We start from the raw sequence: 27998 nt of genomic DNA on the forward strand, positions 1-27998 counted from the left end.
ACTGTGAGTTTCTCCTTAGTCCACTTTTTGGAGAGAACATTTGTTATGAGCGCAGTAAACAGACAGAGAAATTCCAATTGTATCCAATAGAAGCCGGTGCTTTGCTATATTGTGTAGAGTGGTTGGGATTGCAATGAAAAATGAGTCCATTTTGCTGTGGACATTCCCCGGGCTCTCTTATAAATGTATGTCCCCAGAAGTTGTGAAGCCCCGCCCACAGCCAGAGCGCCCGAGCACGACTGCTGCAGGGTGCACCTCCACTGAGCCAGATCACACTCCGGAACAAGCACAACCCACAGGGACTATTTCTCTTTGGACTGACAAACACACAAGAGACAATACTGACTAAAACAAGCACCGTGTTTCTGCTCGAGCTGCACCGTTAAAGGACCAATACTGCACTTTTATTTGGTTTCATTCACATATGTTTAACGCATAAATCCTCTATATTTAGACTATGTTCTTTTCCTAATCAGAAAACACCCTGTCCAACCTTGTGATGTCATTAAGTGGCAATGCATTAATATTATTTTTGATCATTTCAGCCCAGGTATTGTCCAAATTTTAAAATGGCACTTTGATACACCTTCACTCCTCGGTGCACCAGCAGATATTAGACACTTTCTATTAGGACTGGGCGATATGGATCAAAAAATATATCTCGATATATTTTGCTATATGTCGATATACGATATATATCTCGATATATGTTCAAGAAAAAATAACCCCCTAAAACTGAAAACTGCAAAAACAAATCTGCCAAATTCCACAAGGTCCTTTTTTTTAAAAATTGAAGTGTAAGAGGTCGGCAGTTCATATAGGAACATTTAAGATTACAAAAAACCCTTATTACATAAATAATAATTTAACTGTAAAATAAAAGAAATATAACATATTTCCTTCTTTTCATTCATAAATAAAACAACTCAACACAAGCTAATCTTTGCCTTAACTCTGTTATCCAGACCATAACCAGAACCATGAGCTCCTTTAGCAGAAGAAACTCAGGATGTTCCTTATTTCAACAGATCCATGTTCCTCACCAGCGTCAGGAGCTCTGAGGTTTCCCACAATCCACTGCAGATCAAACCCATCGTTTCCAAACACTATTGTACAAGTGACACTGCAGCAGATTATTAATTAAAATTTGCTGCATAAATAAACTTTACAATATATAAAGCATAACGACTATAGAGCCACATCAGCTCGTTTGAGATAATAATGTGTTTAATGCAGTTTTGCGCATGTGTGTTTACATTTTACAGAAACAAAAGTTAAGCGCATGGCTCATTTGCATAAACAGCATTTCTCATGCAGCTCAGCTCGTTTAGCTTCTTTCGGGCTAAAGGACGCGACTCGGTGGAATATGAGATGTGCTGCTGATGGTTTTGTCTGTAAATGGTGGAAAAGGTTCGTGGTGCTTGAAGCTTTTCACTGGCACCAACTTTCGGTGTTCACGGCGATAGTGACGAGTGAAGGAGACACGAGCGAACAAAATCAGGGAGGTGGGGGCGCGGGGGCGGCGAGAGAGAAGATAAACAAGCGAAGCAGCGAAATCAAAATTGAATATAAGCATTATATCGATATATACGATATGTCAGAATTCATATCGAGTTTAAAAACTATCTCGATATATTTAAAATATCGATATATATCGCCCACCCCTACTTTCTATTGACAATCTACTGAACTAAAGGTAAAAGGAGCTGCTAAACTGAAAACTACTACTTCATGACATCACAAGGTGGAACAGAGCATTTTTCTCTTTGGACATGTAGACAGACTAATAATAAAGTGTTACTCAAATGTGTGAATGAAACAAAATATATCACCAGGTCTGTTTTTGAGGAGGTAACAACATTCTAACATGGATTAAACCTCACAGGAGGCAATTTTCTTAATACAAAATGTAATATCTTTAATATCTGAGTTATTCCGACTTGTCCCTCATGCAACTAGAGGACACTGGACATCTGTTGGACTTGTCCCAATCCATATCCTGTAGAACAGATCATTCAGTCTTAAAAGAAGTGAACACATAAGAATGTTGAATGTTGAAGTGAAGCAGAAACAAAATGAGAAACGAGCTGAAAGAGTGACTAAACAGTGAAATGATGCTCCATGTTTGTTCCCATGGCTGAGTCAGTGGCGCAGCTCACAGCAGCACACACAGTGTCCCGTGAACACAACACCTCCTCCATGTGATACACAATGCACCGCTGTTTGGATGATCTGCTCTGATCAGACACACACACTGGAGACTGCTCACGCTCTGACCACCGCACGCTCATAACAACACACTGGACCTTTGACGCACACGGATGGACATGAGCAGCCATCGCACAACCACACAACTGTGTGTGTGATATCAACACAGCTGGTGCCCCGATAAGAGACCGTTAATAGACCATATATGGAGGAGGCAGGCTTGAAAAAGAGCAAGAGGAGGAGGAGGGGGAACACACCAACCACCTGGACTCATCACACATACACATGTGCAGGTATAAGTCTAGAGTCGTGTTTTGTTCCATTCACATGTCACACTTTCATTTATTCATTCATTGTTCCAGCCAACACAGTGACGTCTTTGGTATTAACACATTAAACATGACTGAACTCAATAAACTGCATGTTCTGTTTTGATCCCACACGCTGCATTATGAATATTATGATAGTAGAACTGTAACTGTGACATGGTGCCTTCACATTACTCAGATTCAGCCTTTCTCCTTCAGCTGCAGGTGATTGGTTTACTTCTTGGAATAGTCCAGCAATGTGTTAACACCATAATTGTTTAAGACTTTTTTTTTTTTTTAATCTGAGCGTCACTATTCAGACAGCCCTAAACAACACACAAATGAGGCTAACTGTGTCATTTACATTTAGAAAGATGTTCACAGCAATCAAAGAAAAGAGATCAATATATCATTATTACAAAATAAAATCTGGATTTTTTTGCACACCCTGTCCTATTATGATATGATATGATATGTTATGATGGGGGTGACAGTAGATCAGTTGGTAAGAGCGTTTGTCCTCTAATCAGAAGGACATATGGACATCAGTGGTCAGTTGAGTGGTCAGATCCACTGACCCACAGGTTGGTGGTGCGATTCCAGCTCCTACAGATGAATAACTCACCTCACCCCCAGTGTGTGCGTACACTGGTGTGTGAATGTGTGTGAATGGGTGAGCAGTTCCTTGATGTAAAGAGCTCTGAGCCTTGAAGGATGAAAAGTGGTGTATAAAAATGTGCCTATTTACCATAATCATTTTAATGGAAGTCAGAGCAGAGGCTGCTCATCCTTCAAACAGTGGAAGCTCTGTACATGTTCATTCTTATCATATATTATTATATAAGACTCTGTAAACTACCTCCAGTTACATTTCTACAGATATCTCATTGTAATCGTACAATATCCCTGCTCTGAAAGTAAGAAAGTCAGAAGTGAACATGTTTTAGAATAATCCTTGATTTCACGATTTTTAAATTTTCAAAATCTCGATTATTAAAACTTCAAATTAATCAAATGCATTAGATTAATTGCCCAGTCCTAAACATTATATTTGCTTAATTGCTTCATATTAACACACTATTAGAGGATTTAAACATTTTTCTTCATTAAAAAAAAATAAAAAATCATCCCCAGAGCAGCTGTCAGAGGGGACTTGTTCCATTACAATTTTGCAAAGACACAGTGTATTTTCCTCCTCCTCCTCCTCTCCATCGCTCCTTCTCTCTCCCTCCCTCCGTTCAGAGTGTAGCGGCCGATAAAATATTCCTGACATTGTGCATAATGGCGCGTCTTAAGAGATGCTGCTGAGTATTGAGCGGGCGCTAACACGGTGCCAATAACATGCCCGCTGCCATAGATTAGCACGCGCCATTCCTTTAGCCTAATTATACTGCTGCACATACTGATGAATGTGAGCGCTACATTCAATACGACACACACACACACACACACGCCAGCCTTTCACTGTGCACACAAGCAAACACACGGCACCGCTAATGTATGAGACCCGACGACTTCACATGACGTCAGTTCAGAAGATCAGATTTCATTAGAGCAGCTTTGACCATACATTTATTTTACCATGTTACTGTTTATTGTCATGAATAGAGGCTTTGCACTGTCACGTGACCCCTATAGCAACAGTACCTACGCTGCCATGACACTGGGCACACTATGTCATTGACTTCAGTAACATGTGTACTGTTGTGTATTTGGTTGTTCTAGACGCTCTGAACAGAATAAAACGAATCATTTCTTCACTATTCCTCTGGAAATGACTCATCAGGATCAAACAAGGGAATTATTGAAAAAAAGACACAGATTATAGCTAGCAAAAATAAACCACGAAGAGACTTCCTATGGTACCATCAAGACACCAGAAGTTTCATCAAGGTATTTGCTATTTAAATTGTTTCATAGTTTATTTAATGAAAGAAGCACATTTACTGAACTAAAATGTCATTAATTTATCCAGGAAAACCCGCACTAGTTTACGATTCAACGAAACCCACACTGGGCTCCTATGATCAACATGACGCACGAGTCGAAGAGTCTGTGAGCGAACCTTGAAAGAATCGGCCATGAAAAGATCCTCACGAATGTTAGAAAGATCCGCTCACAAAAAGCGATTAATTCTAGAAGACATAGTTGTGGTTAAGCAAGACAATAAAGAAAACATGGGTCCTACGACGAGTGACATGTTTATATGTGCCTTGGAAAATACAGTTTCTACTGCCACTCACACTGCAAATGTTTTCTTTTTACATTTTAGTTCAGTAAATGTGCTTCTCTCATTAAATAAACTATGAAACTATTTAAACAGTAAAAACCTTGATGAAAGTGACGTGAGTGTGTCTTGATGGTACCATTGGAAATCTCTTCGCGGTTTATGTTGTCTAGCCATAATTCCCGTTTTTTTTTTGATAATTCCCTTGTTTGAGCTCCTGATGAGTAATGTCCAGAGGAACAGTGTAGAAACGAATCGTTTTATCCCGTTTAGAGCATCTAGAAGAACCAAATACACAACAAAACCTGCCCATGTTTCTCCGATGCTGCTGAAGTCAATGACATAGTGTGCCCGATGTCATGGCGGCATAGGTACCGTTGTATAGGGGTCACGTGACGGTGCAAAGCCTCTATATGCTATACTGACCCACAACAACGTGTTAACATTTTCACTTTAGTTTCTGATGATGAGTCTCCCCATCTCTTTGCTCTCCGTGCAATGGCCCTCCCCCTTCAGAGCGCTATAAACACATCCCACTGTGCACCCCACTCATGAAACTGCACAATCTGTGTATCGTTTGATCATTTTTCAAAATAAAAAACAAACCAAAAATAAGAAAATGAAAAAAAAAAAAAAAACTACTGTCTTCATTATTTATCTCCAAAACCAAAATAAATTTAAAAAAAGATAACGGCCATTTCCTGTTTCTGTGATTTAAACTGAGATGCCAGATTTTTTGCACTGCATATGGACTGAACCAGGACTGAACCAGGACTAAATTAAGACTAAATCAGGACTAAACTAGCTCTAAACCAGGACTAAACCAGGATTGAACCAACAGTGATCCCAGGATTAAACCAGGAGTAAAACCAAAGCTGAAACAGTCAGACTGAGTATCAGGACAGGCCCGGAGGTGTGCCTGTGTAGACCGTCATCGGGTGACCGCAGGTGAAAGGATCGGCACAGAGCAGCTCCACAGGCTTGGGGTCCTCTCTCTCTCTCTCAAGTCCAAGATTAGTGCAGCAGGTTTAATCCTGATTTAGTCCTTGTTTAGTCCTCGTTTAGACCTGGCTTAGTCCTGGGATCAGTCCTGGTTGATTGTTCTTTGCGAACACCCTGCTCCACAGGCTCAGGGTTCTCTCTCTCTCGCACTCAAGTCCAAGATTAGTCCTGGTTCAGTCCTGGATCAGTCCTGATTCAGTCCTGGTTCAGTCTTGTTTTGGTCCTAGTTTGGTCCTGGTTCAGTCCTGTTTTAGTCCTGTTTTAGTCCTGTTTTAGTCCTGGTTCAGTCCGTATGTGACACAAAAGTCCGGCATCTCAGTTTAAGTCGGGAAACGGACGTTATCTGCTTTTTCCATGATTCACAATTATTCACATGATTCACATTAACACAAAATCAAAAACTGAAAGAAAAAAAAAGAACATTTTGGTTTTGGAGACAAATAATGAAGAAAACAGTTGGGTTTTTCTTTTTTTTTTTTTCTTATTTTTGGTTTCATTTTGGAAAACAAATTAACGAATGATAGTTGGATTCTGCTGCACATCGTATAAATTTAGTTAAGTTGCTGTGTACAGTTTTGTATCATGTTTTTGTATATTTTTGGAGAACTGTCGTGTGGATAGGCTCGTGGGAGGAGCCTTGTACAGAGTCTTACAGCTAACTATAAATAAGGTTCAAATAAATGAGAATCTAGACTTAGACTTAAGCAAACGTGATACTTTTGAAAACCTTATCCCGCAGTGAACAATAATATCATAATAATATCTATACCATACTCTGTACAGCTGTACGGCAATTCAACTTTATTTCCCTTGTGCATCACTAAAGTCTGAGTCACATATTGAATAGGCTCTGCTCACGTGACTTTAAACTCCCACAGTTTAAAAGTTAAAGTTAAAAAAAGTTCAATTCTGACCTCCACATGAAAAAGTCTGTCAACACAAACTAGTGAGTGAGACAGGATTAAAAGTGGTGGTATTATTCAAATGATTGTTTTCAGTTGTGACTCATAATTATAATATGACAAATAATGACACAAGCCGTCGTCTTCAGTCAGTTTTAAACCACTGATACCTTTCACACCATGTAATCAACAGTCTGAGGAAGGATGGAGCTCACTGGAGGGACTTTAAAGCATTATTTAGAGTGATCCGTGCATGTTTGAGCAATCTTGAATCACTTATTTTCAAGATGCCATACTGTACGATCGATCAAGTCCCATTTTCACTGTCCACTGTGACGTACGCACTTCATTCTCCAGTTTGATTTTCTTAATCGGTGATGCACAGACTGTATATGAGTGGACACAGCTAACGAACTAGCCGCCATGTGTCAAATTGGAAGTTTTCCAGGAGGCTCTTCTGGCTCCTTTTGACTCTGGCTCCAGTTGACTCACATTCGGATCTTGTGGTAGACGTCTGCGCGGGACAGAATTTTGAGTCCCGCTCCCGCACTGTAGAGTCCCGCTCCCGCCCGCATCTGCAATATTTTGTCCCACGCCCGCCCGCAAGTCCCGCAGGATGGGAAGCTTTGCTTTCTTAAACTCTATCAAACACAGAAAAGCGAAAAAAATTGGGCTGCGTATGAGAGGAGGCGCGGTGGGCAATCCGGCGGCATGGTTAAGTCCTGGATAAATCCTGTTTTAGTCCTGGTTTTAGAGCTGTTTTTAGACCTGGTTTAGTTCTGGTTTAGTTCTGGTTTTGTTGCGCAGGCAGCACGACGTATGGAAGGAGGGACTGTTCACGCGGCGTACGGGACGGGGGGACTGTTCACGCGGCGTACTTGGAAGGACTGTCTGCACGGTGTACGGGGCGGGGGGGACTGTTCGCCCGCTGTACGGAAGGAAGGACTGTCCGCGCGGCGTAAGGGACAGGGGGAACTGTTTGCACAGCGTACGGAAGGAAGGACTGTCCGTGTGGCGTACGGGACGGGTGGGTCAGTCTGCGTGGCGTACGGGAAGGGGGACGGTCCGCTGCTTAAAATGTTTTTATTAATGCCAAATAAAATCTCCAGCACAAATTATGCTTATATTCATCTTTTTATATTTTACTTTATACTCATATTTAGTTTGCGGGACTGCAGTTTATCATCCCTGCCGCCCGCTCCCGCATTGTTTAGCCCCACTCCCGCCCGCGCCCGCAGCAAGCTTTCATAATGTGTCCCGTGTGAGCCTCGACATTTTGGTCTTAAAATGTTCGTATTAACCCGCGACACATGATCCTGTTTTGTTTTTGTTTTTTGCTGTTTTGTCTGTCCAAAAAATCCTATTCATAACAGCCTGGCTCCAGATTCGCTCCTGTAACTATTAACATTACAAGCCTAATTTGAGCAACGCTGAACTCTGGATGACGTCACACTCACTTAGTCCACTTCTTTTATACACTCTATGGTGATGCATGCAGGATTCAGCAGTGTTGTGTCCTCATTTTAGTACAAATAATGATGATGTTTACGGCGACGTCAGCTCCCATTGGGCACCGCAGTTTCTAACGCGCAAGTCAGGGCACTTATTTCTCTTATTAAGTCATTTTAGATCAATATTAATACAAATGATAACATAATCATTCTCAGGTGTAACTTCCACTTTAAGAAGATACTGAGAGAACTCTGCACATTCACAAAATCTTCTCGTTGTTCTTACGCAGACAAATTCCTTCTTAAATGACAGTTGCAACGAATTCAGATACAAACACCTTCATTTCATTTACATAAAAAATGAATGTGTATTTGTTCAGAAACACTCCTGAATTTCCAAATATGGCCAATATGGGTTTGGCATTCTGACGTGTGAAAGTGTGAGGGAGAGAGTGATGAGGAGGTCAGGTGGAGCGTCTCCAGACTGCAACTGTTTTACAGCTTCAACGGAGATTTCAAATGAACACACTCAGAGAGGGAAGATTTAAGTCATACACTTACTGAGATAAGCGGCCGTTTTTATCATGTTTATTGTGAGGGAGGGAGAGAGCTGGGGTGGGGGTGCATAAAAGTGCGCTCTGGTCACGGGGGGTGATGGAGGGTGATGGGGGGGTGATGGGGGTGTTGAGTCCAGCGTGGTGTCCAGGCTCAGGGCTGTGTCTGAGGCCCATATGGAGGCACTGGGGCTGGGACAGACTGAGCTCACTGTAGCCTGGAGAAAATCTGTTAGACCCAACAAACACAGACTCTATAAAACGCCTCATAAATGTTATTGGATCATATAGTCATATTTTTATATTCAATCACTGAATATGTTGTTGCATTATCAGAGTAATAATATTCTAAACCAGTAGAAACCTATTGACCTTGTTGTACTAAAGTGCACATCTGCTGTGGGTATAAAGTTGGTTGATTTATGTAAAGTGTTCAGTGTTCATATCCAACCACACGTCGACACTGCCCCGACTCTCTGGGAGGTATTAAAGCGGCTCTGTAGTCTGTACCTTCTTTACTGTCAGGGACCGTGCTCCTGTCAGGCTCCTGTTACTGCAGCAGAGTTCTGAGTGACATCCGAGCTGTGCAGGCGCTTTCCACCAGTCGGGGCTGGATCAGAGGCCTGGATCCCCGGCTCTTTGGCTGCGCTGAAAGCCGTTGTCTGCAGCCAGAGTCGACGTGGAGGCCATATGGAGGACTGCTGCCCGCCTGACCGCCCGCCCATCACCGCTCATTGTTTGTGCTTTGTACTGGCTTCAAACGCCTGTGGTCAGTGTGTTATCTACAGGCTGAGGCAGCGGGCTTATCAGCAGCTCAGACACAGCGCAGGCTCTGCTCCTGTCACTGCTCTACACGACTCACTCTGTACAGCAGCAGAGGATCTCGGATGGAACAGGTACTTTTGGACTTGAAAACACACACTGGATATACATGGACATACCTAACCCACTAGTCACTGTGTTGCAAACAGGAAGCACTTCCAGCTCCACATTCACTTTACATTGATTGCCACCCCTCTCCCTCTGACTGCTCATTTTGGTCTTAAAATGTTCATATATGATCCATTATATGAGCTTTTGTCCATGGATACTATTACAAATATGGAACTGGGCTCCACATTCACTCCTCTAACTTCCATCTTCTTCATGTGTCTGGATCAGAATGCTGTGGGTGATGTCACACTCTCTTAGTCTACATCTTTATACAGCTCATGTTTGAGGAGAGATGACCCTGCTCACAGTAAAAAAGCAGGTTTTCAGATATTTTTAAGCCCATGAACCCATGAACCACAATGCTGTGATAAATGTAATAGCATAATAACTGTTTAAGTGAAGGATGCACTGATACAGCTTCTTTTTTTTTTTTTTCTCGATATCAGTTCTAAAAGTATCTGTCAATACCCAGTATTACCCGATCCAGGTAGGTTCCATAGTGGTCCATGGGCTTATACTACTAGTGATATACTTGTTCTGATACAGGAAAGGTTCATTTCTGTCCTGTGAACGTGACGTTTTAGTATCGATACCTGCTCAAGTTTTAGTATCGATTAGTGTCTGATTTTCAATACTTTAAAGCAGGCTTTAGTCCTGGTTTACTTCTGGTTTAGTCCTGGTTTAGTCCGGATTTAGTCCTGATTTAGTCCTGATTTAGTCCTGTATTAGTTCTGGTTTAGTTGTGGTTTTAGTCTTGGTTTTAGTTTTGGTTTACTCCTGGTTTTAGTCCTGGTTTTAATTCTGGTTTAGTCCTGGTTTAGTTCTGGTTTAGTTCTAGTTTTAGTTCTGGTTTAGTCCTGGTTTAGTCCTTGTTTTAGTCTTGGTTTACTCCTGGTTTTAGTCTTGGTTTTAGTCCTGGTTTTAGTCCTGGTTTACTCCTGGTTTTAGTCCTGGTTTACTCCTGGTTTTAGTCCTGGTTTAGTTCTGTTTTGGTCCTCTTTTAGTCCTTGTTTTACTTCTGTTTCAGTCCTGGTTTTAGTCCTGATTTTAGTTCTGGTTTAGTTCTGTTTTAGTCCTCTTTTAGTCCTGGTTTTAGTTCTGGTTTAAGTCCTGGTTTTAGTTCTGGTTTTAGTTCTGGTTTTAGTTCTGGTTCAGTCCTGGTTTAGTCCTGGTTTTAGTTCTGGTTTTAGTTCTGGTTTAGTCCTGGTTTTAGTCCTGGTTTAGTTCTGGTATAGTTCTGGTTTTAGTCCTGGTTTAGTTCTGGTTTAGTTCTGGTTTTAGTCCTGGTTTAGTTCTGGTTTTAGTTCTGGTTTAGTCCTGGTTTTAGTTCTGGTTTAGTCCTGGTTTTAGTCCTGGTTTAGTTCTGGTTTTAGTTCTGGTTTAGTCCTGGTTTTAGTTCTGGTTTAGTTCTGATTTAGTTCTGGTTTTAGTCCTGGTTTAGTTCTGGTTTTAGTTCTGGTTTAGTCCTGGTTTTAGTTCTGGTTTTAGTCCTGGTTTTAGTTCTGGTTTCGTCCTGGTTTTAGTATTAGTTTAGAGGCATACACAAGAAGATCCACACGGTGTATGGGAGGAGGCGCAGGGGTTTGTGCTTTTGGAGCCCAGTACCAAACAACCCACGGCCCAGTACCGGTCCACGGCCCGGGGGTTGTGAAAATTACAGGACAATATGTATATTACACTCCATACAGCTGTACAACAATTCAAACTTATTTCCCTTGTGGATCGATAAAGTTTATACCAGTGGAAAAAGGCATTTACTTCCTTAAAACACAGTTAACGTATTACTTTAGAGATCGAAGAGTGTTATGTAACTGTTATTTATCCTCCAAACAACTACACAACAACTCTGGATGAATACAAGTTCAAACATTATGATATGTTCAAGGCCAAAACCAGCCTGTAACCAATCTCATTACATCTTATTAAAACTGCTCTACATTCTTTTTGTCTAACCACACAGACAGATCTGGCAGCGGTTAATCACAGTTCTATATCACTACGCTGAGATCATCACCATAGCAACGGGTAAAGAAATTAACTACGATTAGAAGGGACTAGCTTCAGCTAAAACAGAAATAACTAATGCTTTGAACCTCCTTAGACATGGGTGTCAGATTTAAAAGTGAACTCCCTTCATTTGGGACCGTGGTATAAACGGATTATACAACTCTGAGCAGTGTGGTACTCTGTTTAACACTGTAACGCATTGGCCTGACTTGGGCTACGGCCACACTGCAGCCTGAAGTGACCCAAATCCGATATTTTGGCCCCATGTTCCTGTATCTGATCTTTTAATGACAGTCTGAACGACACAGATCCGATTTTTTCAAATGTGACTCAGGACACTTGGATATGTGCTCCTGAAACCCATACATATCTGATCTTTTGACATGTGACTTCAGTCTGAACAGCCAAAGCACATTCATCCACCTACACGTTATCAACAAGCCACAAATGTACACAAACATTCTTCTAGTCACACGAAAATTCTTAATGAACTCCGTATCACTGAAGTGAAGCACATCTCTCTCCCACCACTCTTGGCTACATCTCCACATCCACACGTTCCTTTCAACAGACTGTCCCACAAAACACCATGGCCAAAAACCTCGTCCTTCTCCTTCTCAATCTCCCCCTTAAAACAAGTAAGTTGTTCATGTTCTGGCTCCGGTACGAGAGGAACTTCTGTAAACACAGAGCACGCTTGCTGCGGTTGACGTTGTCGTGTCTCCAGTGCACGTGCGGGACACTTTTAATGTTCACACTGGAGATCACATACAAATCGCATTTAATTAGAAATTTAAACGACCTCGCAAAAACACTGAATTTCACACAAAAAATTTGAATTGAGCATTAAGCCCTGCAGTCTGAACGTAGCCATATAGTTCAATATGTGACAGCTGGAACAATATATTTTTGGGACTCAATACTTACTGTGTGCATATTTTATTTGTAATAATGAAAGCATTTTTGTCATTTTAGTTATAATATAAAATTTGAGCTGTGGAAGGTTGAATAAATCACTTTTGTGGCTAATCTGTCTGTTGATTTGTTGCAGCTCAGGCCTTTTAAATGACAGCCATTTAAAAAGTGGATAATCCTGCATTATTCATTTGGTGTCAGTCGAGTAGTTTCGATATTATTGTTTATCGTTATACTTTTCTGTAGCGATACAGTGTATAATACAAAATGTATTATTTGCCAAGTTACGCACCGCCCCGATTTGTTTAAGTTAAAGGCTCAACCAGGATATTGGCTTAACCAATACCATGGAACTAATACATGTTTTTTAAAGTTCTGATCCCTCATAGGCTATGTTTACACTGAAACGAATCACCGTATCACCATATCGGAAACAATCTGCATCCAGACACGTCGTTTGTGTGTCTGCAATTCTTCCCTATCCACACAGCTTTGAGCATATTTGTTTACGTTTTACAGAAACAAAACTTAAAACCACATGACTCATTTGCATAAACTAAGTGCTCAAGTGCTTTTATTGTGCGCTGATGTAGTTCAGCTTCTGTCAGACTAAAGGACACGACTCAGTGGAATATGAGTGTTCTTTCTGTGACAGAGGGGTGTTCTGCTGATGGTGAGTCTGTTCTGTGTTTCCATCACGTTGGAGATGGTTCATGTGAAACTTTTCACAGATTATACGTCTGCAGGTCGTATACACAGACACACGTTTATATGAATGAACAGCCTCTTAGCGGTGAATTACTTCGCAGCGCATAGACCTACATCAGCCTTTTCAGGAAAGGTTCATTCCACATGGTGCCGGATCAGATCTGTACTCAGATGAATTCGTGGGAGCTGGAGGCACCAGATCATTCCACCTCTGAAGCCATTTTCCATCGGATTAGTGTGAATGCACACTGTATCCACAATGAAAACTACTCGAATATGTACTAGTGTGGATGGGGCCTTAGAGCACCGTGAAATCTGAAAATATTTTTACTCTTAAAAACGCAAAATAAAGTACTAAACCCTAGAAAAATTTGATAAAAACATCAGATACAAACTTCTCAGGAGACAGTTTGTGTCTGAAGTTCCCCCAGAAGACAGCACGAATGAGTACAAAGCACTGCACCTGTCTGTGAGTCAAGAGAACTGCACCTGTCTGTGAGTCAGGAGAACTGCACCTGTCTGTGAGTCAAGACAACTGCACCTGTCTGTGAGTCAGGAGAACTGCACCTGTCTGTGAGTCAGGAGAACTGCACCTGTCTGTGAGTCAGGAGAACTGCACCTGTCTGTGAGTCAGGAGAACTGCACCTGTCTGTGAGTCAAGACAACTGCACCTGTCTGTGAGTCAAGACAACTGCACCTGTCTGTGAGTCAGGAGAACTGCACCTGTCTGTGAGTCGGGAGAACTGCACCTGTCTGTGAGTCGGGAGAACTGCACCTGTCTGTGAGTCAGGAGCAATGCACCTGTCTGTGAGTGAGAAGCGTGTACCTGTCGGTGTGTCAGGAGCACTGTACCTGTCGGTGTGTCAGGAGCACTGCACCTGTCTGTGAGTCAGGAGCACTGCACCTGTCGGTGTGTCAGGAGCACTGTACCTGTCGGTGTGTCAGGAGCATGTACCTGTCGGTGTGTCAGGAGCATGTACCTGTCGATGTGTCAGGAGCATGTACCTGTCGGTGAGTCAGGAGCACTGTACCTGTCGGTGAGAGGAGTGATGACTAAGCGTGGTGTGTTGCCCAGGTATTCATAGCAGTAGAGGAACTGTGCGTCACAGATGTTGGCAAAACAGTGTTTGTCTGTGTCGTCCCAGCGGTGCCGGAGCTGGGAGAGCCACACAAAGGCCTGGGAGTTCTCCACCTGGAACACAGCCTGCATCAGATCCACACAGTCCAACCTGCTGCTAAGTATGCAGGTGACACACACAACCTGAACACATGCAGCGCATTAGTCACTGCTAATAGGTTCTTATGAAACTCCACGCCAAACAGCACGTCAGCATAATGATGTGACATGAATGTATGATACGTTACCAGAAATATCAGAGTCTACTGACATAGAGGAAAATGTATTTTTAACAGATGGTACTAAAACTGACTGACTGACTCAGTACTTATTCTTGGTTTTAACTTGATTGTTGTATGCTGGATGTTGTATGATTGTTGTGAAATGAAATCCCCCCAAATATAATGGCAACTCACCTTCTGAGCCACCATCTTAGCGACCACATCTCGGGCGTGGACGTCGATGGTGCAGATGGTCATGACCTTCTGTCGGTCTCCAGGGGAGAGCTGTCCGATGAGCAGGGAGATGAGTGTGTTGAGCTGGGTCACTTGCTTCTTGTGGTACTCCTTCAGAGAGCTGTCGTAGCCCTCCTCCAGACGGGCGAACGCGATGCCCACATCCGACGCCCACCAGATCTGAGTGCCCGTCAGCGCCACCTAGGGTCAGAGCAGAGGGAGATGTTACATTCACTTGTCCTGTTAATTATTTTTAATTTTTTTTTTAATTAGGAGACGGGCTCCACATGCGTCACTGTATGTTCCTAGTCGACTTCATCGATAATGTCAATGACTCGCTGCAGCTCACAACATTCCAATGTTTAGAAAGGTGAAGAATTACATTTTCTTCTAGCTTTGCCAGCAAGATGAACTTTTGTGAGCTCATAAACTCTGGAGAATCATCTTGTTTGGCTCCAGCTGAAGCGTTGTGATAGGTCCAGTGGTGTGGATACTGACCAGTGCAGCATTGTGGGTTGGGTGGAAACCAGCACCAGACAAACCAAAACAAACATGACGATGCCGGCAGACAGCCTATTTTAGTAGACAGCCAATTTTAGCAGACAGCCTATTTTAGCAGACACACAGACTCTTTAGTTTGTGAAAAACATGAAGAGGGAAGCATGTTGTGCATTTGTGAACAGGTACGATGTTTGTGCTTTTCTCTCAACTGGATTTAATTAAAGTTTGATTTCTCTACTTGTTTTGCTTCAACCAATCAACGTGAAGGATATGTTTTGAATGTTCTGATCATTGGCCCTGATCCCTTACAATGAGAGCCATCCCAGACTGAAGTGTGCTGCTCTGTTCAGATGGCTGCACATATCAGTCTGGCGGGAGCAGGTTTATTTTCATCTGTATAGGCTCAAAACACAGAGCAGCTACAGCTTCATAACAAAGATAAAAGTCTACAACTCTGCTAAATATTTAGTTCAAACCTGACATCTAAAACAAGAACTTCAAAACAGCAGTAGAACAATCATCTATATGACCTTTGTAGACCGTCCTGTTGGCAAACAGATGCCTGCATTCTAGGATGCTTCTGCGTCACACCTTCTGGTCCCACGACATTTACAGCTGGAGAGTTGGGTTAGCCACCAAACCTCCCATGCGTCCCAAACATGAAACACCAATAATTTGGAGACAAACTTTCCTATGTAGCCAATGAGACTGTTAACATTTCTTTCAAATATAATGGTAATATTATGCTGGAAATGTGTATGTGAAAAGTATGACCATTTCAAGCCCCATAAAATCTCTGTAAACTAGTGAACTTTAGAAAATGGAGCTAGAAGTTAGATACTGCCGTGTTACACTTTCTCAAAAGTAACAGTGTTTTTCTGCACGACCTACAAAAGACAAAATGACACTTTATTTTCCTTGCTTATTAAAACAAATGGGCTAGAACATTTATATTGTTTCCAGACTGTGTGAGCAACACATATTTTCACCTAAGCAGAAAACCATCCACTCCCCCATATACTAGTATATAACAAAACACAGCATAAAATATTTCAAATAAATGATGTAAAATCAACTTGTGAATGAGCTTGAAGTTGTATTGCGACTGATGGATGCATGTTTGAGTAATTACACATTGTACTACGCTGGAGGCATTAGTGCTCAGAAAGAGTTCTGTTACGACTATTCAAAGTGTTATATAAAAATGTCACAATGAAGAACCTTCTCAGGTCTGCAGTTTTTAACAGGAAGTCAGTAGAGCTGTTTCTATTATTAAGAAATTTATCTCTATATTAGGCCAGATCAGATTCTCCCAACAATCTAATCCGACCCATGGCCCACCCTCCAAATATTAAAATAGGCCTGGCCCACATACAGAGGCTATTTCAAAGTGCCAGTGTGTGGTCTTGAACCAGTGACCCTTCACAGATTGTGACATGGTGTGTCCATTATAGTACTGCTGAAACATATTGACCATAGTTAATTGTTATTGATTCCAGGGAACAGAAGATTCTATGTAATGAATAACACAAAAGAGTCCAGTTCATGTCTTTACTGAGACTGAAGAGAATGGGCTGGAAGGAGTGGAGCAGGTTGAGCTCTGGAGTAATGTTTATTCTACAAAAACAACAAATGAATCAGTGAGAAACACAGTGGTGGTAAATATACTTTAAATTAAAACAACCCCCTTAACATAACACAAATACACTTGAGGGAATAGGACAAGTAATTTAACTAAATAAAGTGTGAATTTCTCACTTTCACCCACATGTCTTGGGCACTCAGGTGAAGAGCAGGGTAGAGCTCTAGAGCACCACCTGCTGGTGAGTTGGATCCATTGGCAGGGGAGGAAGTCGGAAAGGCCAGGCTCTTGAGGGTCTGTTGGGAACATCTTGCTCAGTTGGAAATATGGACTCTGATGTTCTCAGCATCCTTTGTCGATGTGGCTGTTTGTAGCTGTGGTCATGGCCCCAACTCCACCAGAAGTAAGGAATGCTATCAAGTTCTATTGAACCTTGCTGTGGCCCTCCTGAAGCAGCTGAAAGTTGCCGACAGTCCAAGTGTGTCACTGCTCGTTTAGTCACAGAGGCAAAAGCTCAAGGTTGGAAGGAGTTCGGAGGGAGAGAAGAGTTTCACTTTACAGTACAGGTGATCAGAAGGTGGAAGGAAGACTTTGAGGATCTCCATAATCCAGTCACTGAGGCAGTTGGCAAGATCTTCAGTGATAAGGCTCCGGGGGTTTATGAGATCTGTCCTGAGTATTAAGTCTTAAGTCTGGATGTTGTGGGATTGTCTTGGTTGACATGTCTGGGAGTGTGGAGCTCAGAGCATTTGGCTAAGGACTGCCCGGCACATTCAGGGGCCGGAGGGGGTCCAGTTTGGGGACCTTGTGCAGTATCTCATCTCTGTTGTTTGCAGATGATGAACCAGGACCTGCACCGGCACATGCAGTCGAGTGTGAAGTGGCTGGGATGCCGTCTACACTGGGAGAAGAGACCCACCCGCCACCACCAGGAACCACCACAGGGCCCAGGGGAGAGATGAGGCCCAAGCACCAGCCCCCCACCATGAGCCCACAGGACAGGCCCAGACATCCTGCTACTAAACTGATGTAAAATTTATATCTACGGTATGATCCCACTAAACTAAATAATAATTCCAAAAATCTATGAGTCTATCCAATGCCCTTTAAATGAACTAGTTCTGCTTGTCTGATCAGCGCCTTTAAAATGGCCCAGAGTACATCTGATCAGACAGTGAGTGCAGTAAAATGCATGACAGGCAGACGTGAAATGTGCTCTGCTTCTGAAACAGGACGTGACAGGATTACTGCAGCAAACAAAGGCTGGGAAATGTGTTTGGTGCAACAACAGATTCATGACTAATTGTGACTAATTAGTGACAAAAATCATATTGTGATGCAAGCATAAAGCCTGGGTCTGGCAGGGCCTCAGCACAGGACCCGGACACATGCCAGGCTCATTATGTAACGGATCTGGACCACATTTAGACGCTCTTATGGCAATCTTTAGTTCAAATACACATAAATACACATACACATAATGGTTCAAATACTGTTCATTTGTTTAGCAGACCTCATTTAAATGAATTTGTTTATTGCTTCATACAAGGGAAGTCCCAATCCTGTTCTTTTGACTCCCGATCCAATTTATTTAATATTTGCAACTGCCGATACTGATCTCATCCCGGTATCAATCTTTTCATTTTGAATAATTTTATTTGCACAAGCATGTGGTTTTATAAATCATGAAGTATTCCCTGGGTGAATTTAGCTCTAGTTGAATAAACTCATAACCAGGTTTAATTAAAAATAGCCTAAAACAATGTCTTAATGTCCTCCACTGTACAACAGCTTCACAACACAGTGAGATTAGATGATGTTTTAACCCCTTTCTAAAGGAAGTGTTTTTTCATCATATTATTTATGTTTAAAGTCTGTAAAAAGACAAGAAGCCTACAGAATTTAAGTACTTATCATATGTAAACAAGTTAGTTCGTTTGGCTCTGCTCTGCCACATGATGTGCCCAAAGTCACTGTTAAGGTTCCATGAGCATATAGCAGAGGTTTAAAAAAAAAATAAAATAAATCTCTTTCGTTAATAATGGGCATCAGCAGTGACAGCAGCATGCAGGACTCTATACTCTGTATCTAAGATAATAGATGTAACTAAGATGAAGTGAGGTGTAGCAGGTATTTGCCCCTTCCCTGCAAGAATGCAAAAGTGAGTCAATCTTAGGGAAAGAAGGCACCTGGCTGCTCTGTTAGTGCTCTTCATATCTTGATATATGAATCATTTAGAGTGGGTTAAAACAAACATTTTAACAGCAGCAGCTGTTACAGAGGGAGGGACCATTTTTCAATAGAAGTCAGTTGGAGCAACTTTACAACCATGCTCATTTCCTATTCAGAGTGCAGTGGCTAGCAGACTGTCCATCTATACCCATCTACACAGCATCTATGATCCAACCCCCCCACCTCACCCCCGCCCTGCAGATCATTTTAACATGGTGTTTAAAGTGGCTGTATAGTACTGCTGTATTTTCTGTATCATTATAAAATAATATGGTATAAAAAGCAGAGGCAGAAGGTACAGTCCTTTGGGAAAGTTACTCTTCTTACCATATTTGTTTTGTCAGTTTGCACATGCTCAGTGTGTTCCAGTGGAGAGAAATCAGGATGCTGTTTACATGATTATTCCAGTGAGAGTATCCTGCCTTCTCATTATGTGGATACTGGCTCCTCCAGGACTCCAAAATCAGGAGATTTATGACAATCCCTAATCCATGTAAACACCTTGAGCTGCTTGCTTTTCATGGTGGTAGTAGAAGCTCCGGTGCACTGGTGGTGCAGAGACTGGAATTGTGCCATTGGTCCTTGTGACCACCAACAACAGTAAGACACACACCACCACAGGCAATGTGGTGAAGTGCCTTGCCTAAGGACAAAGCAGTCTCCCACCCAAACACTAACCAGGCTCGGCTTTGCTTGGCTTCTGAGGTGAGGCATTGAGCAAGTTTGGCCACAGATATCACACTGACAAATAGGACACAATATGACCTTTCCTGACCGCTCAGTAGCATGACTCCTGGGCTTTTTGCTAACATTTGTTAACATTACGCTACAGAGTTCATCACAATCAAATATTTTCTCCCCAAATTGCTGAGCCCTAGTGGAGATGATGTTAGAATGCAGATGTGGCGTTACCTGGGCGGGGTAGTCGAACAGCCACTGCTCCCGTGGTTTGTCCTCATAGGCCGTCACTGCCTCTGTCATCTGGTGTCTCACAGTGGACCTCATGGTCTCCAGCACAGTGTTGAGCCACACTTCCACCTCAAAGAACACAGCAGATACACCAAAGAGGCAGACGCTTAGACATCTCTCACACAACCACAGTCTTATCAGTGACCTCTGATGAGATCATTACGTTTTAATTTAATGTTAAACATTGTACAGGACAATGTACAGTTACATAATGCTTAAGTTGCTTGTACCAGCCTGATTCTTTCCCATATATTTGCCCCAGTACAGATATATTGTATAAGCAGCGCTTGTGGTCAAAATAAGTCCACTGTGTACTGTCTGCATCTAATTAGAAAGCACGGCGCACCAGAGCTGTGAACGTGCTTATAAACTCCAGTGATGAATAATTAGGATGCTCAGAATGCACAAGGTAAGTGACTAACATTGACGCACTGCAAACTGTTTCAGATCAGCTAGTTCTGTTTTAGGCTTTGACATCACAGAAAAAACAAAAACAAGAAGTGCTGTTGTTTTGTGTGTATGTGTGTGTGTGTGGGGGGGGGTGTGCGTGTGTGTGTGCGTGTGTTAGCAGCAGCAGTTAACACATTACAACGGGCAGTGACATGTTCAGGACATGTTTAGTGTTGAGTCTTGTGATGTGAGCATGCAGACTGGCTTGTTTTCCACCTGGGCAGGCTGCAGTGCCTCTGAAGGTTATTGTGGCCCTATAGTTACATGTGGAGACTGATGAATAAACTCATTGAATTAATAAGCATTAGAGCGGGATCAGGCAAATACTATGGGATGTAATGGAAAATTAATGGCTTTGCAGCTTTGATATGTAAAATCCCCAGGGCAAGAGCGGAGCCAATTCCATTTGTGTGGTTATTGTAACGTGTCATATCTCTATTTCAGGCTCAGCAGGTGGGCTCCTCATCTCGCCCCCTCAGATATGATCAAGTTCATTAGAAATGTTCAGAATGACTAATCTGCAGAGTTTGTGGTGGTGCTGGTACCTGTCCAGTGCAGTCACAGGGCTGCTTAAAGGGCACGTACTCGCCCTCTTTGCTGAACATGCCCAGTGCTCTCTTTGAGGGGCTGCCCTGCTCGTCCACTTCAAACTCCATCTTGGCGATGTTGTCAAAGAGCTTGGACAGGTGCTTCTGGACCTGCGCACACACACACACATTGTGGGCAGGGTGTAGGTTCTATTGCCCTGGTGTTTCCACAGTGTTTCGTTTTAGCTCGTCGCTGAAATTAATAGAAGGCCAGATGTGTTCAGCAGTAGGTACTTCTTACAGAGATTTAGTGGCAAGTTTAGCTAAAAATGATTTATTTGTGCATTGTGAAAATGCATTAGAGAGACTGTTGCTGACAGAGGTGGGAGGAAGAGGCTGAAATCATGAGCAACAGTACCCCTGTGAGGACACTGCAAGTACTACAGTAGGTTGGAGGCTGCAGAGACACAAGCGTGTGCTCAGAGCAGCTCTCATTAAGTGCTACAAACACACTACAGTGTATCAGAGCCATCACTCTGAGACTGGCCCCAGGCTCCAGTGAAGCACCTGCTGTGGGTTGGTCCCATTGGACAGGATGTCCAGCAGATCAGCCGACGAGATGAAATAAAACCTGGGGAAGGCCAAGCGCTTGGTGTCCAGGTACTCTGCCAGAGCCTTCTCACAGAGGGCCAGCCTGCAGACACACACACATACACACACACACGAGTGAGTGAGAGTGCTTCATTATGAGCTACAGCCTGGAGATGACTCACCTGCTCTGGATGTCCTCCAGTTTGCCAAACAGACCCTCTTTATTGGTGGCCTCCACGACGTTGGGTGTTTGATGCATGGTGTTTGCCAGCTCTTTGAAATCCACATCAATCCCCTCAAAGCGCCTTGAGTCCTGTGGAAGGTTTCACAAGGATCTCAGCCTTTATGTTACACGGAATTTATGTTAGTGCAGAGAGGCCAAGAACCAGAGCTAGCATCCAACATCTGGCTTTAAGCACACGTCATGGGAGCAATTAAAATGTGTCAGAGCTCAGCCTAAACTCTGTGTGAGACTCTTAATACATTCTTAATTAAGAGCTACGACAGTGGAGTGGGGCAGGAGAGGGTCTGCATGTGTATGAGCCTCTGCTTCACCATCAGAGTCACTGTGGTGTGAACATGTGACACAGACCTGTGCCAGATGATTGTTAAAGGATGAAGATGCTGCACATTGTGTTGGACTGTGTTGGACCTGCACAATATGAATGTTTATAATGTGGATTTACGTGAGCGCCCTCTTGTGTCTACCTCAGGACACTTTGCTCTCACTATACACACTTTTCTAAATGAATCCTATGGAAGAGATAAAACACTGTCTGCACTTCTGTCCATTTAAAACACAATATAATGAATGAGAGAAGAATCATGTACATCAGCTCAGTGCTCAGATGGACAGGAAAATGAGTGGACTATGTTGATAATACTTTATTACATTATTATTATATTATTGTTCTGTTTGTCAGACATGGCTCAACATTATTGAAAAGGCCTTTACAGTGCAAAACATGCACATTCCTGTATTGCACATTCCTGTTACGATTTTATGAACTTTAAGTCAGAGCTATAAAAAATTGTAATTTAAGGAGAATAAAGTTGTAGTACTACTAGAATACATACATGTGCAATACTGCTAAAATAAAGTCATAATGTTATTCTCATAGTGGCAGCATATTTCAAGACTTTGATGTGACACTTATCCTCAGGTGTACACTGCCCCCTTGTGTTCTTTCTTGCTCTTTGCTGTTTTTTTTGTTTTTTTTTTATTCTGTGTAGACTTGTGGCTCTGTCCTGGGGGCAGGAGGAGGACTCAAGTGATTGACAGGTGTTATGAGCACACTGCCCATAAGGTGAGTGCTGCTGAGGAAATCCAGCTGACAGGAATAAACCAGTGAATAAACACCCTTTTATTCTTCAAGAAACTGTGTTCTACAAGTATTTTAGAATGCTGGTGTGTGAATATGATTTAATATGATCATCACAGGGACTCAGACAGACACAAAATGGCCATTAACATTAGTTTATCCACGCAAAGCAGATGTGGAACTATACTTTGTACTGAGCTTTAACCAGCCTGGCTCTGTGTAGCTCCTGAGATGGGGGAGTTCAGCCCTGTTCGAGATCAGAGGTGTTATGGAGCCCTCTGTGTTATGATAATGATGGATGTAGTTCAGGCATCCAGAACCTGAAGATCAGGAGCTACCAGGAAATCTGTACCCCCTTCCAAGTAGCTCCAAGTAGAAATGTTTTGAATTTTTTTTCAGCCAAATCTGAGATGGCTCATAGGGGAGATTCCTTGAATTTCATATTGACTGACCCAGGTATCTAGTAGGGATGTAACAATAATCGGAATATCGTGATATCGTATCGTCAAAAGTCTCACAATAATATCGTGTGTCATCACTACATATATAAAACAACAAGTCTCTGTGCCATTGGAGACTTGTTGCTCTGCTTAAATTAAAATCCACGGGAACAACATAGACCATAATGCTTTGCTCCATTTCAGCACAAAAGCAAGAAGAAATTATGTTATTAAACACTTTTAGATCAGGGGTCATCAAACTAAGGCCCACAGGCCGACTCCGGCCCTCCACGCCTCTTTGACCGGCCCCCAACCCTTTGACCGGCCCCCACCCTTCTGCCGCCACAACTTGAACTGGCCTATGAGGCAATCCTCAAAAATGACATGTCTGCATCTTGTATTTTATTTTATTTTTGTTGTTGTTGTTGTTTTTTTCAATTAAAAAAAAATATATTTATACCCATATGGAAAAAAAATGGAAAAAAAATATAAGAATTTACCAGTGTCTTTGTAGTAAATCTTTATATAAGGTTAATATGTGTCATGTGTGGTTTCCTCCTGAAAGTCGCCCATTTTACATTTTTCTCATACAACTATATTATGAAAAATATAGTCTCCCAGGTCTCCCATGTGGAAGTCCAGTGACTTACCAATAGAGCAAACCAGCTGCTGACTCCAGAGGGAACAATAGCAGATATTGAGGAAAATTACAAGTACCTTGGTATTTGTAACTGATATGACGTCTTGTCAGTTGAGGCATGTGAGAAAAACATAAGTGTACAGCTGCTTTTTGGAATATTACAAGTCAATATAGACTATATATATAATTAGGATTTTGTAGAGTAAAAATATTTTTACAGCCTGATGTATGTTCACTGTGATGTCAGTGGAAGATGTTTTTAAGGTTGTAATGCAAAATTTGCTTTACTGTGTTTACCCCCATGCTGCCCAACACACACACACACACACACACAAAAACACAGACCCACATGCACCCCCACACACAAACACACACACACACACACACACACACACACACACACACACACACACTGTGATAATTTTCTTTCTCACTCTCACACACACACAACACAGCAATCAAGTTTAAGGAAACAATCATCATTTCACTTGTTTTTCTATGAAATAAATGAACTTTGTCCAACACTTGTGAGGAGATTGTGTGTGGGGTCAGTGTTATATTCTGCCCTTGCAGGTTACAAAGTTTTATATGTTTCATGCTGCACATATTTACAAAAGATCTTTTAAGTGTTTTCACTGTCATATACAAATCTTTTAGGATCCATATGAAACATGTTAAAATGGTGTATGATTTGTCTAAACTTTTTCCATATGGGTATGAAGTATTTATATTTAAATTATATGACATTACATTTTCTGCTGAATTTTCGTCACCTGACAAGCTCAAGATCAAACAGTCACCGCACGTCCAGAGTTCAGCAGTGCAGTTCAGGACAGCAAAGACTCATGTTAAAGTACGAAAAGTTGACAGAGAGTGCCAAGTTTTCAAAGAACAGTGGATGACCGATTCTTTTTTTGTTCAGTGTAAGGAAAGTGCAGTTTGTCTGATATGTAAATAAAGTGCAGATTTCAAAGAATATAATCTGTGTCATCAGGGTCGTTCAATTCTGTTATACGACCGACCTGACCCCGACCACCATCACAGTCAGGAGCCATAATGTGGCCCCCAAAGAAAAAAAGTTTGGTGACTCCTGCTTTTAAATCTTAGTTCTTTGGGTTATGACAGGACCAAAAAGGAAAAAGTAGCATATTCACATTTCAGTTAGACTCCACAACATATCACAATCAATATCGTACTGTGAGATGTATATCGTAAAAATATTGTATCATGGGATTTGTATGTCATTACATCCCTAGTATCTAACGGTTCTGCATCTAAGACTTTTCCTGTGCTCTATTTCTTGTGACATTAAATGAGTGTTTTCTTTTTGTAAAGGTAGCTCATCAGGAGAAAAAGGATGGAGACCACTGAGTGAGGCAGTCCTACACCCAGTGCTCCTCACGCACCTATGCAAATAATATAGAACCAATACTTGAATGTGATATAAATGGACTAAATGGACTCTTGAGAGCTTTAAGCCACGTTAGAATGTTGTTCCCTTAACCATAACTGGATTTGTGTTTTGTTTCAGTCATACGTTTCCTTTATGCTGTCTACATCTCCAAAGCCCAAAATGCTCTGTTCCACTTTGTGATGTTTAAAACCACTAACCATCCACCCGCCCGCCGGCGGGCGATTTTCCAATAAAAAATGTTCCCTCTGTATATTCACCTTCATTATTGTTTTCACTGCTGGCATGCCATACATCGTTTGAAAGCTTAATATATCAATAAAACAACCATATCATTCATTTTATGCCGTACAACGAGCCCAAAACGCTATAACTTAAAAATTCACATCATAAACAAAGAATAAGATACGCGTTTCTTACCTTTGAGCCGGTTCTGTCGGTCCAAAACGCGTTCAATCCATGAAAAGTTGTACTCAATAAGTCCGTAATAATCCACAGAAAAAGAATATCAAGTTGTTTTTCCCAAAAAATAATTCCATGTGGGTAAATAATCCAGAAAATCGTCGTCCGTATGAGTGGATGAATCCGTGAATGAAAATATTATGTCTCTTCTCCGCCTCTTCTCCCGCTCTCACTTCCCTTTCTCTCCCGCTCTTGGGTGCGCTTGTTTTCCTCACACTCTTAGCTTCAAAATGAGACCCTCCCCGCTGTTGTCGGTGGCGGGGTTTAGGTGGGATAAGCCGCTGAAGAAGCTAACGCACTCACGTACTTCCTGGCTTTACGCACGCGTCATCAGTTTGTTTACGGGAAATCTCTTCAGTCATTGGATCTTCCAGAAAGTGATTGACATATTGTTTTAGCCTATCACCAGAGCTTTCAAACGGTGGGTGGGACATCCAGATTGTATTGGAAACGGACCCTGTGTTTATACGCGCAGCCGAGAGGGACACAGAGAGAGACACAGAGAGCAGTGTGGGAGTGCAGAACAGCCACTTGGAAGACAATTTTGGCTACTTTTAGTTTTTTTTCTTGAGAAAACATGCCTAAAGCTCAGAAGAATTAGTATTATAAAAATAACAATTATTATTATTATTATTATATTATTATTATTATTATTTTGGCACAAATTTGGCAATCTTGTGCCGAATTGTCATTTTGTATACACAAAGGCTCTCAGCATCAAAACCCTTTGTCCTAGAGATCTGAAATTCTACACAGTTGTTGCCAACAACTTGAACAATGAGTGTAGTGAGTCACAAATGCCTAGCATGAAGTATGACCAAGCTAAGGCCTTTATTTTTTTCAATTGTTTTTTCGAAGCAAAAAAATACAATTTTTAATTGACTGTACTGTAGGTTAGGCAGCACTCACAGTCTTCATGTCTACAGAAACTAGAAGGCCTAAGCTTTAAAATGGTGCCTCACACAAGCATGTGGGTTCTAAGGTTTTCTTTTAATAAGCTATGGCATTTGGGTATGTCTTAACATTGTGCACACACCAAAATGAGGCGGGTGGTAACAGGTTAAAAACACAGTGAAGCACTCACAAGGTGAAACAGTTTTTTCTGTCTTAACATGCAGGTTTGTGTGTTAAACATGTGTGACTGAAACGAAACCAACTCCAGGTCTGTTTGTGATGAGGAAACTACATTAGATAATACATACATCATAGAGTAACACAAACAAACCTTTTTGTAAACAACTAAAGATAAAATGAAAACTACTACTACATGACATCACAAGGTGGAACAGAGCATTTTGAGCTTTGAAGGTGTAGACAGACTAATAATGCAGGATTATTCATATGAGTGAATGAAACAAAACACAACTCCAGATATGTTCTTGAGGAGGTAAGAATAATTTAACGTGCCTTAAAGTTCACAAGAGTCAATTTATGTTTAATATAGGACTTTTAATTCAGGTATTCTATATTCTGTAACTGAATATATTTTCATTGTACCCTTCTGGAGCCTGGTGTTACCTCTGGCAGCTGGGCACGGATGTCCTCTGAGCCCATGAAGATGCTCTCCAGGTGGCTCCACGTGCGCTGAACCTCCAGCCAGATGGAGATGACTGAGTCGGCCACAGAGAGTCGGCTCTGCCACCATGACACCTGCTCCAGGAAGTGTGCGATGTGTTTGGAGCTCATCAGGTTCTGAAGCTGCACCTGGTTGTCCTCCAGGGTCTCCATCAGCTCCTCATCACTCCGCAGCAGAAGGACTTGGGTCCTGGGATGGGGCTCGAACTGGAACTGCATGCCTACAGCGGGACACAGGGATGGAGTCATGAACTCAGAATACATGAATATTCTAGATTTCCACCCACAGACACACACTACAAGGGACAAATAGAGTCACCACTGAGTTCCACCATGTGGACACAACTGATTTACTATTTTTGACCAATCTGATTCCTGCCAACAGTAAAGAGAGACATACATTGTCATTTGTTTTTGTAAAATACAGAAAAGCTGCTAAAAAATGACCAAAACGGAAAGAAAATGTGACTATACTGACTCATGTGAATGGGCCAAGTGCAGTTTCTTTA

At 42.0% G+C, this 27998-nt stretch overlaps 1 protein-coding gene across 2 annotated transcripts in view; it reads right to left on the minus strand.

The window, feature by feature from the left end:
• LOC110154053 (dynein axonemal heavy chain 9) overlaps positions 1-27998 on the minus strand; it is a 567616-nt gene that overhangs the window by 483320 nt on the left and 56298 nt on the right. For both annotated transcript variants that reach the window (XM_020917987.2, XM_055150409.1), the window contains exons 26-32: positions 27433-27710; positions 21822-21952; positions 21616-21742; positions 21067-21219; positions 20015-20140; positions 14749-14988; positions 14247-14407 (exon numbers count right to left, since the gene is read on the minus strand). In XM_020917987.2, coding sequence (XP_020773646.2) covers positions 14247-14407; positions 14749-14988; positions 20015-20140; positions 21067-21219; positions 21616-21742; positions 21822-21952; positions 27433-27710 — 1216 coding nt within the window. The remainder of the gene's footprint in view (positions 1-14246; positions 14408-14748; positions 14989-20014; positions 20141-21066; positions 21220-21615; positions 21743-21821; positions 21953-27432; positions 27711-27998) is intronic.

This window comes from Boleophthalmus pectinirostris, unplaced genomic scaffold, assembly GCF_026225935.1.
Source record: "Boleophthalmus pectinirostris isolate CB_2022bp ecotype Guang Dong unplaced genomic scaffold, ASM2622593v1 HiC_scaffold_14, whole genome shotgun sequence".
Lineage (NCBI taxonomy): Eukaryota > Metazoa > Chordata > Actinopteri > Gobiiformes > Gobiidae > Boleophthalmus > Boleophthalmus pectinirostris.